General features: G+C 55.5%; 1 protein-coding gene across 2 annotated transcripts in view; it reads right to left on the bottom strand.

Moving 5' to 3' along the window:
• Positions 1-14,277, bottom strand: part of CCDC88C (coiled-coil domain containing 88C) — a gene marked incomplete at its 5' end in the record, with an annotated part of 125,924 nt that overhangs the window by 24,633 nt on the left and 87,014 nt on the right. For both annotated transcript variants that reach the window (XM_079699613.1, XM_079699612.1), the window contains 8 exons: positions 856-999; positions 4,231-4,508; positions 5,641-5,802; positions 6,937-7,125; positions 7,537-7,678; positions 8,941-9,068; positions 11,570-12,613; positions 14,088-14,225. In XM_079699613.1, the coding sequence (XP_079555739.1) occupies positions 856-999; positions 4,231-4,508; positions 5,641-5,802; positions 6,937-7,125; positions 7,537-7,678; positions 8,941-9,068; positions 11,570-12,613; positions 14,088-14,225 (2,225 nt within the window). The remainder of the gene's footprint in view (positions 1-855; positions 1,000-4,230; positions 4,509-5,640; positions 5,803-6,936; positions 7,126-7,536; positions 7,679-8,940; positions 9,069-11,569; positions 12,614-14,087; positions 14,226-14,277) is intronic.

Genomic DNA, 14,277 nt, shown 5'->3' on the forward strand with positions numbered 1-14,277 from the left:
CCGACAGCACCGTAACTCATGCCTGAAGGAAGCTTATCTACCTCACTGACACATATTCTCCGTAATGTACATCACAGCCTTGCACTTGGGAACACGAGACAGCATTCTGCTCATGGGCCATTTTAAACAGCGAAATCCTCACCCAAAAGCACAAAAACACGAAAACCATGGCACTAAACAGGCCACAAAAAGGATGCTCGTGGGCTTCCCTGGTGGCACAGTGGTTGAGAGTCCGCCTGCCGATGCAGGGGACACGGGTTCGTGCCCCGGTCCGGGAGGATCCCACATGCCACGGAGCGGCTGGGCCTGTGAGCCATGGTCACTGAGCCTGCGCGTCTGGAGCCTGTGCTCCGCAACGGGAGAGGCCACAACAGTGAGAGGCCCGCGTATAGCAAAAAAAAAAAAAAAAAAAAAAAGGACGCTCGTTTGCAGAATGAACTGCAGGGGTCGAACGCCTTGTTCCTCCTCAGCTGGAAATGTGTGCATCAGGCGACCCCAAATGTCTCGCCACCCAAATGTCCATGATAGCTCCACGAGCGCTGATTTGGGGCTTAGAGATCAATGTCAGCAAGGAGGTGAATTCACAAACAGGGAACCCGTTAGATGACGAATGTACCCGTGGCTGACACCACCACCGGCGTCTCAGGGCAGGAGGTGAGGACCACCAGCTTGGGCGACGCGCTGTCCCTGGGCACCACACTGGCCCTTGCATCCCAGCACCATCCCTTTGACCTCACTACCATCCAGCTGTTAGCATGACAGGGGCCGTATTAGCGGGCTGACCTCCGCTCGGCGGGAGCAGAGTGAGTGAGCCGCTGCTGCCGCGGGCGGGCGGCCCCGGGCCCCGGCGTCTACCTGTCCAGCTCCTCCTGCAGTCTCTGGTTCTCGCTCGCGACCGCGGCGCTCGTCCTCTGCTCCTGCTGCAGAGCCTCCCTCTCGGCATTCAAAACCTTCTCCAGCTCATCCAGCTCCGCCCTGCGCTTCAGCATGTCGCCGTGCCTGTGGGAGGGGACACGCCGCTGGCAGCCCGTCCCGGGCTTTCTTTGCCCACGGGCGACGCACACCCCGGGAGACCGCGAAGCCTCCGCAGAGAAAGCGGGGCTCGTCTGGCGGCTTCTCTCTGCAGAGCTGAGGGGGGCGGGCAGGGGGCAAGGCTGCATGGCAGGGAATCGGAGGGAGGTGGCTGGGAGAGGCGCCAGGGGTGCGAGCAGCGCCTGGGCGGGAAGGTTCGGGGTCCCCTCCAGCCCCAGGGCCAGAGGCCTCGTCCTCCCACCCGACATGCCCCCGTGGCCCCCTTGATTCCATGTCACAGTAGCCTTCCTCCCTTGGCCCCCGGGGAACGCCAAGACAATGTCCTCTGAACCCCACACCCCCCTCTCAGGGAGTGCAAATGACTTAACATGGGGTTCACTCAACACAAACTGATCTAAAAGAAACCACGGAATAAACAGCTGAATTCCACTGCACACGACAGCTCATCTCACAGCAAAGCCCTGCTCACCGGGGACGGGGTGAGCCCTCCTCTCCCTCGGGAGCCCTTCCTGCTCTTGTCAGACCTCGAGTGGGGGGCAGAGGCTTGCCTGGGGGGCCCAGGTAGCTGCCGGGGGACACGCGCGCACACACACACACACATACACACACGCATGCGCGTGCACACACACACACACATACACACACACACACCCCTCCTTCCCGCCCTTTCATTTTCCTCTTTGTATTTTCTCCTCTGTCTCTCTGTATGGGGTACTGCACAGCTATCTCTGGAGGGCAAAAGAGCACAAGGACAGAGTCCCCGATAAGGCCAGGCTGTTCCTCCCGCCTGCTGGAACCTTCCAAGCTCACGATGACTCAAGAGCCCTCAAGTCCAGGGGCTTCCAGCCTTTGTCTCCAGACCTCTACCCTGACCCGACCTGTCCCCGCGCAGCTGTACTCGCACCATCTGACTGGAACCCAGACTTGTGCCTGTGTGGGAATCAAGCTCAGAAACCTGCTCAGGCAGCTGCTTACAGACAGACATCTGTGTGGCCTTTAGCTTCAGAGCAGAGGATCCCCGACGTGGTTCTGGGCGTGGGGCTCTGCCTGGCTCTCAGGGGTGACCTTTCCATCCAGATGAACGATTCTGGGAAAAGTCATCCAAGGTCTGACAAATTAGGGCCTCCGGCTGACCATCAAGGTCCCCGCTTCCCGCTTCCCTGCTGTAATGTCTTGGAAAAGCTCACTGATCAAGCATCTCTCTGACCATTAGTAAACTACACCACTGCAGAACAGAACCTGGGCGAGTCTGGCTCACCACCGAGTCCCAGTATGAGGCACAGTGCTCAGTAAGTATCTGTTAAGAGAACGAATGAGTGAGTGTCTGATTTAAGTGTCAAATGAAATGAATGTAGAGCCATCATCCCTGTGTTCCAGGTACCCAGACTCCTGAACGTGTAGCCCTGCTGCAGACAGACCCAAGGGGCCACCAGCCTCTGTCCAACCAAGTACTGGGTAACACAGTGGTTCTGTGCTGTACTAAGCAAAGAATTACAGGGAAAGCAACAATGAACTCTTCCTTCAGAGCCAGTCCAAATTCCACCTGCAAAAACCTTCTCCTGCTGAGCAGACATGAAGAATATCATAAGATGTTATTATAACACATAATAGGACACCTGAGTGCCTGGTGAGTGCTGGGCGCTGTGCTAGCTTTAGAGTTGAGCGAACACTTCTCACTCCACATCATTAGTCAACTGGATGCCTCTCCTACCACAGCTAGAAACAGCACCCCATACACAGCAGGTGTTTACTAAGTGTCGCATGGATCCAGGATGGGTGCAGGAGGAAGCAGAAGACGCTCATTTGGGCTAGCAGCCCCTGAAGGACGGCGATCCGCGTGGATCAAAGGGGTGGAGGACTCCAGACAGAGGCAGAAAGGAAGCACCGGGTGAGGGGATAAATGAACGCCATCACCCCCTGCCCACAGCATCCTCAGATGCCCTCACGAGGCTCTGCTGGCCCAACGAGCCCCCTGGGTCTGTGATGAAACACCCTGCACTTCAGCTTTACTTAGCATCTTGAGGCCGAGTCAAGGAGAACACTGGCAGCAGGGCCGCCTCACAAGCACAGGACAAGGACAATTTCTCTTCCTCACCCACCCAGCCACCCGTGCCAAGTGTTTGAGAGCCTCTCTCTCCTGCATTAGAGCCATGTGCACACCACACCTGCTCCCAGACTCTGGGTCCTGCAACCCCTGCCCAGCAGCCTGGAACAATCAAGGATCCGCCAGGGCAGGAGCTCAGGTGATGCCGGTTGACTGAATGCACACAAAACCCAGGATCCCGATTTGTCAAGAGTGCAAAGTTAAGACTCGTGCATTTCAAGGTACGTAGATTTTACCTACAAAAAAAGAAGAGTGTGGGGCTGGAGAACGGGAGGTAAAGGTGAAGCGAGGGTGGCAAAATAGTGATAAGTGCAGAAGCAAGTCGTGGGTATACAGGGGTTTCACTCTACCATTCTGTTTACTTTCTATATACTTAAAATTAGGGCTTTCCTGGTGGTGCAGTGGTTAAGAATCCGCCTGCCGATGCAGGGGACACGGGTTCGAGCTCTGGTCTGGGAAGATCCCACATGCCGCGGAGCAGCTAAGCCCACAAGCCACAACTACTGAAGCCCACGTGCCTAGAGCCTGTGCTCCACAACAAGAGACGCCACCGCAATAAGAAGACCGTGCACCGCAATGAAGAGTAGCCCCCGCTCACCGCAACTAGAGAAAGCCCGCACACAGCAACGAAGACCCAACGCAGCCAAAAATAAATAAATAAATTTATTTTTTTTTTAAATTAAAGGTTAAAAAAAAACGCAGCCCAGACCTTGACAGGCAAGAAAAGAACTGAGAAGCCAGGGCAAGATGCGTCATTGTAAATTGGCAGCTGTGGTGAACTTCCTCCTCATTCTTAGTTTGGAGAGAAAAGGGAGGAGAGAAGAAAATCCTTAGGGGAGCAGGGACCCCACACCAACAACAGGTTTCCCTGAGCCAAGACTGGCCACGACGCCCCTTCTCCACCTGGAGATCCACCAACACTCGGTCTCCAGCTGCATTAACTCCAAATTGCTAAGGGTGACTTTGATTTACTTCCCTTTTGGAAAGTTCCGGTGCCCCAGATGGTGTGAAGCTGCAGGCCAAGAGGAGACCCGAGGGGCACAGAGCAGAGGCGGGGACAGGAACCCAGGGGAGCCCGCCCCACCGGCACATACCTCTCCCCGAGCTCCCTGTGCTCCAGCTCCAGGTTGCGATGCAGTGTTTTCAGGCAGCTGTGCTGGCGGATGAGGGCCTCGTACTCCGTGGACTGCCGCTCGTGGAGCGCGCCCAGGTGCTCGTGGTCCTGCAGCAGGGCCTGGTAGGCGGCCGTCAGCTCTTCCTGCTGCTTCTGCAGGATCTCGATCTCGCTCTCCTTGGCTGTCTGCTGGTTCTGGAGCAGCGCGTACTGCGCCGTGAGTGAGGCGCTCTGGGAGCCCAGAGTGGAATTCTCCACCTGCCGAGAGGGAGAGGGGGCTGGAGGCTGACCCCGAGGTCACAGGGACCATCGGCGCAGGCAAGACGCAGCTGGGACCAAAGACAGCTCTACCAGCACTTAAGGAACTGCTGGAGGAGGCCAGACGGCATCAACAGACTGTTGCGTGGCGCTTCACTCCTGAGCCCCTCTCCGCAGACGTGACCTTTTGGGGCAAATAAGGTCCTCTCTCTGAATAATACCCTCTTTGAATACTTTTAAAAGCCTATTTTTAAAAGATAGAGCATCACTGAGGACACAAAATACCTGAACAACCTACCTTAACCTTAACCTAACTGACGCTTACAGAACATCCATCCAACATCCAAAATTATTAGAAATTCAGGAGAAGGGAACACTTCCTATCTCATTGAGGTCAGAATTACCTTCATATCAAGAGCAGACAAAGATATGATAACCATAACCAAAAACCCCAACAAAAACGAAACTACAAACCGACATCCTATTTGCTTGTTTTAATAGAACAAATCCCAACCTCTTTGACAGTCTCCTATTTATTGTCTCTGACCCACACGTTACATATTTTCAAACACCTTTCTCAGAAACGGCAATAAACGATCATTTACTTTCCCACAATCTATTAACAGTAAATAAAAGCCAACATCCTAAAATGTGTGGTCCAGAACACTCTTTTGGCTGGATGGTCTCACCAGCCCTGGAGCTACTTCACACCTTCCACTTGACTCGTAGAGATCAAAAATTCACATTTGCTTCAAAAAGGCTCTGCCAGGCCCTACAGTGAAGAAATGTACTTAACTCTGTTGAACCAAACTTATTTGATTCCAGAACCTCTTTTCCAAGTCATTCCTAACAGCATCTCAAGAAACGGATTTTGGGAAACAGACAAGACTGCAAGGGAAAAGCAGGGAAATAAACTTTTTTTTGCCTGGGCAGCCGTGTTCAGTCACTGAAATCCAACTTCAAAGATCCTGAGGCTCGGAACCGCGGTTTACAATGAGTCTATCAAAAATAAAACAAAACACCGAACCCTCCCATGCTCTGTCTTACTGATCAGGAGTCGTCAGAGCGCTGGGGCCAGTCTCTAGGAGACACAGAGCACCCTCCCCCAAGGGCTGCCCAGCCACGCCCTCACCTGCAGCTTAGCCGTCTGCGTCTGTAGTGTGGTGTTGTGCTCCTGCAGGAAGGCACTCTGCTTCTGCAGCGTCAGGATCTGACTGCTGAAGGCCGTGTTCTGGGTCTCCAAGTGCTGCAGCTGTTCCTTGAGCAGCTGCTTCTCAGCCTGCAGAGCCGCGTTCTGGGGAAGTGGGAAGCATGAGACCAATCAGACACCGGCTCTGTACCTAACCAGCCGCAGGGACGGCTGAGTTGTTAGGAACCCTCTGGGGGCCAAAGCCAAAATCCACCGGATGAGAGAAATAACATCTTCCCTCTTGGAAAGACAACAGAATTGGAAAAAAATTTTTGTGTACGTGCTTTCACAATAGAAGTGAATACACATGATGGAGAGACTGCAAAGAACCTGAGCATGTGAGTGTGAGGCAAGGGCGAGCTGGAGCTAAAGCTGCTTCATCCTTTCTGTCTTTCGTGCTCTTCTCTGTTTTCTGTTGACCACCCCGAGAATGCATGTCTGTGAGCTTCTCGCACAGAACAGGGAGCCAGAGCCTGCCCTAAAGCCTCACCCCACTCGGGTGACAGCCGGTAGAAGAAGGCAGTTCATGCTCCATGAGACGGATACAGGCCGAGCAAGGTATGCCACCGACTGGGCCCGGACGCGTGGGGTGTGGTCTTGCACTCTCCCTGACCAGCATGGGGCTTAGGGTCAAGTCTCTTAAACTCCGTCTCACCTTTCTCATCTGTCAAAGGAAAATCGTCACTATCTACTTCATAAGGCTGTTGGGAGACGTCAAACAAGATCAGGGGTTTAGACACGCGTGGACAGACTTGCTCTGTAAAGGGCCAGACGGCAAATATTATTTTGGGGTTCGCCGGCCATAGGGTCTCTACCTCAACCAATGACCCCTGCCATCACCGTGGGAAGGCAGCCCCACACGATATGTAAGCAAAGGGTGTGTCTGTGGGCCAATAAAACCTTATTGATGAAAACAGGGGGCGGACCGTGGTCTGTCGACCCCCAGAAGAGCACCGAAACACAGAACACTGCGGCAACAGTGCTGGTGGAGATGCCCCAGACCCAGCGCAGGAGGCACAGAGCAAGTCCCCGGGGAAAAAGGAGACCTGCCCCATCAGTCAGAAAGGTTGAAGGGACCGCAAGCGGCAAGGAGCAAACGGGACTCGCCAGGAAACTCAAGAAGAGGCCAACGAGACCTGGATAAATCTCAACGGCTTCTGACACCCTGGGTCCTTCCCGGTAATGGGAGTTCCTGCTCCGTCTGCGGGACTGTCGGCGGGACGGCCTCTCCCCACTCACGTTGCGCTCCAGCTCGATGGCCCGGTCCTTCACGCGGAGCAGCTCCATCGTGGCCTCCTTGGGGCTGGGCCCCCAGCGCTCCTTCCCCGGGTGACCCTCGACCAACGGCCCCACAGGGTGTTTGAAAGAGTTCTGCACCTGCTTCCCCTCTTCCTGGCTCTTCCTGAGGATCTCACACTCGTTCTTCAACTGCGGGTGCGGGAACGGGAAAGCGGACTTGGGGCAGGAAGAGGCCGGGCTCGGGGCCCCGCACCAAACCCATCCGCCCTCAGCATGCCCGACCCCTCGCCTGGCACTGGACCCGCCAGACTCCTGCCTCTGCTCTTGGGGGAGGGCACAGGACCTCCATCCTGCATGTTGCCCCCTCCCTGCAGAGGTGACTGCCGGACAGCAGCTGGGACCCAGTCCCGACTTTATAGCCACGTGAGCGCGGCCAGTCTTCTCCCTCCCCTGAGCCTCAGGGGTCCACTCCATGGACACTTGCTCCAGAGCACGGGCATCCAGGCCACCCCTCTGCTACCCAGGTGAGGGGCTGGGAAAGGTGAGGCAGGGACCTCACAGCCAGGACCCACAGCCTGACCCTAAGGGGGCTGCTCTTACCACCTGGAGCTCGTTCTGTAGGTGGTGATTCAGGCTGGCTTTCTCTTCCATCTGCGCTTCTAAGAACACAATCTTTTCTTCTTTCCTGGCTAGTGCTGTTTTGAATGCTGATTCATTTATGCTCTCCAAAATCTTGTATTTCCTGAAAAATACAAATATACGGTAGTATTCATCTGCCTCTTCTACCCACAAGCTCCCAGTCTCCGAGCTGCCAACACATCCCTCCTCCACTAAGCTGGTTTCCGCAGCACGCTGCAAGATTTGGCCCAGGGCTTCCCTGGTGGCGCAGTGGTGGAGAGTCCGCCTGCCGATGCAGGGGACACGGGTTCGTGCCCCGGTCTGGGAGGATCCCACATGCCGCAGAGCGGCTGGGCCTGTGAGCCATGGCCGCTGAGCCTGCGCGTCTGGAGCCTGTGCTCCACAATGGGAGAGGCCACAACAGTGAGAGGCCCGCGTACCGAAAAAAAAAAAAAAAAAAAAAAGATTTGGCCCAGAAGAACTGCAGGAGTCAAAAACCATCACCCAGAGCTGTTCCCCAGACTGTTGGCATAGATATGTCTGGGACACCGTCAATGAAACATCACTGCTATAGTTTTCCAGGTGCCGTTTCATGTATTGTTATGGCCATTTTACAGATGGGGAAACAGAGTCTCAGAAAGGTTAAGGAATCCATCCAAGACCACAGTGCTAGGTAAGCGGTAAATCCGTGTGGCCTTTTCACCACACCTAAAGGACATCACGTTGGTCACAAGTCCAACAGAAGTCCAAGATGTTGGATTTCCTTGAAAAGCAAGATGATTTAGGAAAGCACTGCTGGCAAAGGCAGCAAGAGTTAAAATTTAAACAAATTAAAGGGCTGTTGGAGGGAGAGGAGAACGAACAGGTGGAACACATGATTTTTAGGGCAGTGAAGATACTCTGTATGACGCTATAGGGGTGGATATAGGTTATCATACGTTTGTCCAAATCCACAGAACATGCAACACCGAGAATGACCCCAATGTCGACCGTGGACTCTGGGTGATGACGAGGTGTTGGTGTAGGTTCACTGAGCGTAATGCATGCACCATTCTGGTGGGGGGCGTTGATGGTGGGGGACGGTACGCATCTGGGGCAGGGGGTCTACGGGAAATCTCTGCACCTTCTCCTCACTCTTGATGTGAAGTTAAAACTGCTCGAAAAAAGCCTAACTAGAGAAAAGTTAAGAAGCCTTTTCACTGGACAAAAGAATCTCCTTCCACTCCTGCCTGGGAAGGTCCAGGAAGGAGGCCCGGGATATAAAGCACCACGTGACAACAGGCCCTCAGGTGTGAAAAGTAAACTGAGCTGGGGGGAGGCGGGTGGGGTGGGGTGGGGGTGGGGCTGGGACGTGGAGCCTGCAGCCACCCAGGGAGGGGTCCTCACGTGTCACCGTCACTGCTGTCATCCTGCAGCAGCAGCTCCTTGTGGAGGCCGAGCTTCTCCAGTTCCTGGCTCAGCTTGTCCAGCTCACTGCTCAGCTGCTGGCTCTTCAGCTTCTCCTGCACCAGGTCCTGTGGGGACAGTGAGGACAAGCGTGGGAAAGGAGCCCAGCAGAAACGGCAGGAGGGCCTGACGCAGGCCGGTCTCAGGGCTGAGCCACCACCCTCTCGAGCTGTGGCCAGCTCGGGTGTCTCGAGGGCCAAGCAGGCGGTCCTGTGGGGACGGTGAACCTCAGGGATGCCTCCAAAGGGAACGGATGAACACACCTTCCCAGCCCCCGGAGTTCAAGACACCAGACCACGTGGCAGCGTGTCCAGGAAGGATCGAACGTGCTCCAAACACATCCGGACAGGTGTCTGAAATACCACTTATGGTGACCTCTGAGGAGCGGGTTTGAATTCTGTGAACGTGACTGCCTTTTCCGCGAAGTAAAGGATCAATAACCATTTAGTTAGCTCATTGCAGAGAACTCAGAACAAAGTATAAAGAGGAGAAAGATTTTACTTTAAACACTGGTTTTGATTTACTTTTCAAAAGTGGATGTTGACCTCATCTAGGGGTTCACTTACTCTAGTCCACACCTCTGTAGCTCTCCAGGTAGTTATACCGTTTTTTGCCCAGCGTCACAGCTACGTGCACACACGAGGACACCCTACCACACACACCCCAAGGTCTGGAACGGCAGTGTGACGGAGGGTGGCGCTCGCCAAACATCCCAGGGTCGCTCCCTGGCTGCAGCGTGGAAGGGCCAGTGTGTGATCTTCCAGCTGCCTCTCCCCTGCCTTGGGAACTGCCCGAACCCCACATTGAGATGGTGGAGCCGTGAGATCAAAGCCGCCTGGGATGCTGAGCCCCAGCAAAGAGGACAGGCTCTCCAGAGAGTCACCTGGACTCTTGTGAAAGAGAAACCAGCCTTGGATGTGATAAGCCCTGCGATTCTGGGGTAATTCGTCACTGCAGCATAACCTAACCTAGGCTTACGGAGGCAGGGGCTATGGCTCAGGTTGGTGTCTTGCATCTCTCCCTGACAGCGTACCGATCTGCCTGCACTGACAGTCAGTGATCTTTTTTTAATGTGGAGACCTCTCCGTGGTCACCAAGTCTATTTCTTTTTCTTCCTCAGCACACAGCTGCAACACAGTTCCCAACCTCCCTGGCAGTCAGGTGCGGCTATGAGACCATATTCTGCCCCATGAAGTGGGGTCCTTCTCTTCTTCATCTATCTGCTGCAGGTAGAGGAGCCAGAAGAGGGCTCCACTATGGGACAGCCGGGCCACATTATGGAGGGTACCAGGTGTCTGTGAACAGTCACATGGAACTTCCACACATGTGGACACTCGGCTTCGGTGATGGGCCACTCACACGCTGGAGTCGTTTACTAGAGCAGTGACTCACCCTAAGTCGCTGCAGGAAAGCCCGGGTGAGCTGTGCAAAAACTACCAGGGAAAAGTAAGACACATATTTACCAAGAAACTGTAAAACGGTCGTACCCTTTCATCCTGTAATTGCACTTCTAGGCATATATCCTAAGAAAATAAATACATTCGCAAAGGTGCACGTGTGCAAGGATGTCCAGTGTTTTTCTAAAATTAATTAATTTATTTATTTTTGGCTGTGTTGGGTCTTCATTGCTGCACGCGGGCTTTCTCTAGTTGCAGTGAGCGGGGGCTACTCTTCTTTGCGGTGCGTGGGCTTCTCATTGCGGTGGCTTCTCTTGCCGTGGAGCACGGGCTCTAGGCACGTGGGCTCAGTAGTTGTGGCATGCGGGCTCAGTAGTTGTGGCGCACGGGCTTAGTTGCTCTGTGGCCTGTGGGATCTTCCCGGACCAGGGCTAGAACCTGTGTCCCCTGCATTGGCAGGCAGATTCTTAACCACTGAGCCACCAGGGAAGTCCCAGTGTTATTTAAAATCGTGGGAAAAATCAGAAACAATCTAAATGTCCAGAAAGCAATCACAGTAAGTCCATAAAATCAATATCTCACTGCCATTAGAAATCATGGCTTGAAACCTATTTAATGTAATGAGAAAAAGTATAGTAATAGAGAGAAACAGAACAGGTCTAGGATGGAGAAGGTAGGGTATCAAGTGTGTGTATACACAAACGCACAAGGAGAAAGAAGAAATAAAATATGCTGGACGGGCTTCCCTGGTGGCGCAGTGGTTGAGTCTGCCTGCCGATGCAGGGGACACCGGTTTGTGCCCCGGTCCGGGAAGATCCCACATGCCGTGGAGCGGCTGGGCCCGTGAGCCATGGCCGCTGAGCCTGCGTGTCCGGAGCCTGTGCTCCGCAACGGGAGAGGCCACGGCAGGGAGAGGCCTGCGTACCGCAAAAAAAAAAAAAAAAAAAAAAAAAAGCTGGACTATTAGCCCTGGTTATCTCTGGGCCGTAAGATCATAACAGGTGATTTCCACTTCTTCTTTATGCTTTTGGGCCTCATTCTGTTTAGAAGCAGGGGACAAGTGCCAGGGGCCTCTCCCTGTCTCACCTCTATTGCAGAAGCACCTGCCGGGCAGCACGGTGACCCTGCCCACCCCCCACCAAAGGAGCCGCCCGCCCCCACCCCCGCCTCACCTCCCTCAGGGTGGTCAGCGTCCTCGTGTGCATGGTGACCTGCTTGGTGAGGTCCCTGTTGTCCTTCTCCAACTCCTTCAGCTTGCCGGCCGCATCCCGGCAGCGGGCCAGCTCCTTGTCCAGCGCGCGGCTCTCCCTCTCGGCAGCGGACAGCTTGGCGGAGCTGTCGTCCAGGACGGCGTCCTTGAGCTCCACCTGCTGCCACAGACGCCGGGCCTCCTTCTCCAGCAGCTTCTTGTCTTTCTCCAGCTGGGCCACTTCCTGCTCCAGCGCCTTCCGGTCCTGGCCGGCCCGCTCCAGCTGCCTGTTGGCGAGCCGGAGGGCCTCCAGGTCGCGCTGCAGGGCCTGGTTCTCGGCCTCCAGCTGCCCCAGCTCCCGCTCCAGGGCCTGCACCTTCTGGCCGCCGCTGTCCAGGCTCTGCTGCAGCCGCAGGTTCTCGGCACTCAGGCTCTGGTAGCTGAGCTCCAGGCGCTCGGACTTCTTGCCCAGCGCCTTGAGCAGCTCCACGCTCGTCCTCAGCTCCTGCTTCTCCCGCTCCAGCTCCTGCTTCTCCCGCTCCATCTGGGCCACCTTGGCGCCCGTGAAGCGCATGGCCTCCACCATCCTGCGCAGCTCCAGGTTCTCCTCGTCCAGCTGCCTGTTGTCCAGCTCCAGGCCGGCCAGCTGCACCTGCACGTTCTGCAGGGCGTCCAGGGACTTGCGCAGCTGCCGGTTCTCCAGCGCCAGCCCGCGGCTCTCGCGCTCCACGGCGTCCGCCCGCTCGCCCGCCGCCTGCAGGGAGCTCACCCTCTGCGCCAGCCTCCCCTTCTCCTCCTCCAGCCGCCGCAGCTCCTGCTGCAGCTCCTCCGCCCGCCCCGCCTTCTCCTGCGCCCGCTCCAGCTCCAGCCTGCTCAGCCGGCCGCTGGCCTCCGTCACTGTCCCCGGCGGGGCTTTGCTCTCCTGCTCGATGTCCTTCACGCGGGCCTCGCTGCTGACCTGCGACCTCTCCCGCAGCGTCCACACCGTCTGGTTGAGATGGTCCTTTTCTTGTTCAAGGTCCCTGATCTGCGGGAAGACACGACGGGAGCGACAGTGGCTGCTGCACAAACGTATTTTGGTAAGTTGCGGCTAAAGTCTGATTTAATCTGGGGGACTAAAGCATAGGCCCTGAAAGGCCATCCCATCATGTACCCCAAAAACATCCTAACGGTCCTACTGTATAGCACAGGGAACTATATCCAATAACTTGTAATCATCTATAATGGAAAAGAATCTGAAAAAAGAGCGCACGCACACACGCGCGCGCACACACACACACACACACACACCGAGTTGCTTTGCTGTACACCAGAACTGAACTATACTTCAATGAAAAAAAAAAAAAGTAGTCCTAATGTTCCCAGGGGTTAATATGGACACAAGGTGAAGAGCATGGAGACCCCCACGGAGACAGCACGGCGGCCAGGATTATTCAGAAACATAAACCCCATCTCTCTCCCTCTCACGTAAAACAACGATAGGGATTCCCTTGGTACGTTTATCGTGGCCGCCACCTCTGTGGGCTCCCCTTACGCCTCTCCCCTCCTGCAGCCCCTGCACAGGATCCTCCCTCTGCCCTGGACACCCCACCCCCACCCCAGGGGTCTTCAGCATCACTGGCTCCCCCTCCTTCTCCAGGGCTCGGCGTGAGCAGCTCCTCAGGACAGCCTTGCACCAGGGCTCCTCAGCGCCTGCATCCAGCAGGGTTCTCTGCGTTATTCCCTTAAGAGCACACATCGGAAACTGCCTTGCCTGTCGCCTGTCCTGCCCTCTACGTAAGCCACATCTGGGCAGAAGCCGTCTTTTCACCAAACGTGGCATCATCCCATTCCCCCCATTTCTGCTCTACATCAGAGGCTGAAATACTCAAATACTGGATACCCCAGGCTCCCTCGCAGGTAGCGGTGGTCACGCGTTGGGTGTGGCCAATAAGACGTGACAGAAGGTCCCGGGAGGGTTTCCCTCTGCCCCTTGCCCTCCACCTTCTTCTTCCCGTTCCCTGAGGATGTGTGGCAGCCACTGCTAAGACCGGCAGAGGGAGGAGAGGCCTGGCCCCTGCACGGCATCACAGAGCCTTTGCACCAGCACTGGACTGCCTCCTATCTGGGACTTCTTGTGGTGTGAGCCTAACAAACCTCAGGTGCTCAGCGTGACGCTGTGGACGTGTGGAGCCGGATCATTCTTTGTCACACGGGGCTGGTCCTGTGTGTTGCAGGACATTTAGCTGCATCCCTGGCCTCCACCATCCACACGCCAAGAGCATCTCCTCTCTCCTCCCCAAGTCATGACAATCAAAATCGTCTTCAGGTACCGCCAATGTCCCCTGCAGGGCAAACGTGCCCCCCACAGCTGACTGAGAGTTGCTGGCTTGAGCTGCAGCGAGGCTAGGTACCTGGTAATACACGTTTTCCCAATGGATTCCCAGGAAATGGCTAAATCCTGGACTCTCCCTCCTGCAGGCAGGGGTTCCAGGAGAGGCATCTGTTCCGGGGGTGCCTACCTGCCGGGCTCTGTCAGCCTTCAAGGTCTCCATGTCACTCTGCAGCTGTTCTTTCTCTTTGATCAGCTCCTCACTCAGGGTCTCCAAATCCTGGTTACTCTGCTTCTCCCTCTCCAGCTGGGTCTGTAACTTCTCCATCTGCAGACCCAAAAGACCCAGCCGGGCAACAGTTGGCTTCACGAAGTGAACT

This window comes from Hyperoodon ampullatus (genome assembly GCF_949752795.1).
Source record: "Hyperoodon ampullatus genome assembly, chromosome: 3".
NCBI classification, from domain to species: domain Eukaryota; kingdom Metazoa; phylum Chordata; class Mammalia; order Artiodactyla; family Ziphiidae; genus Hyperoodon; species Hyperoodon ampullatus.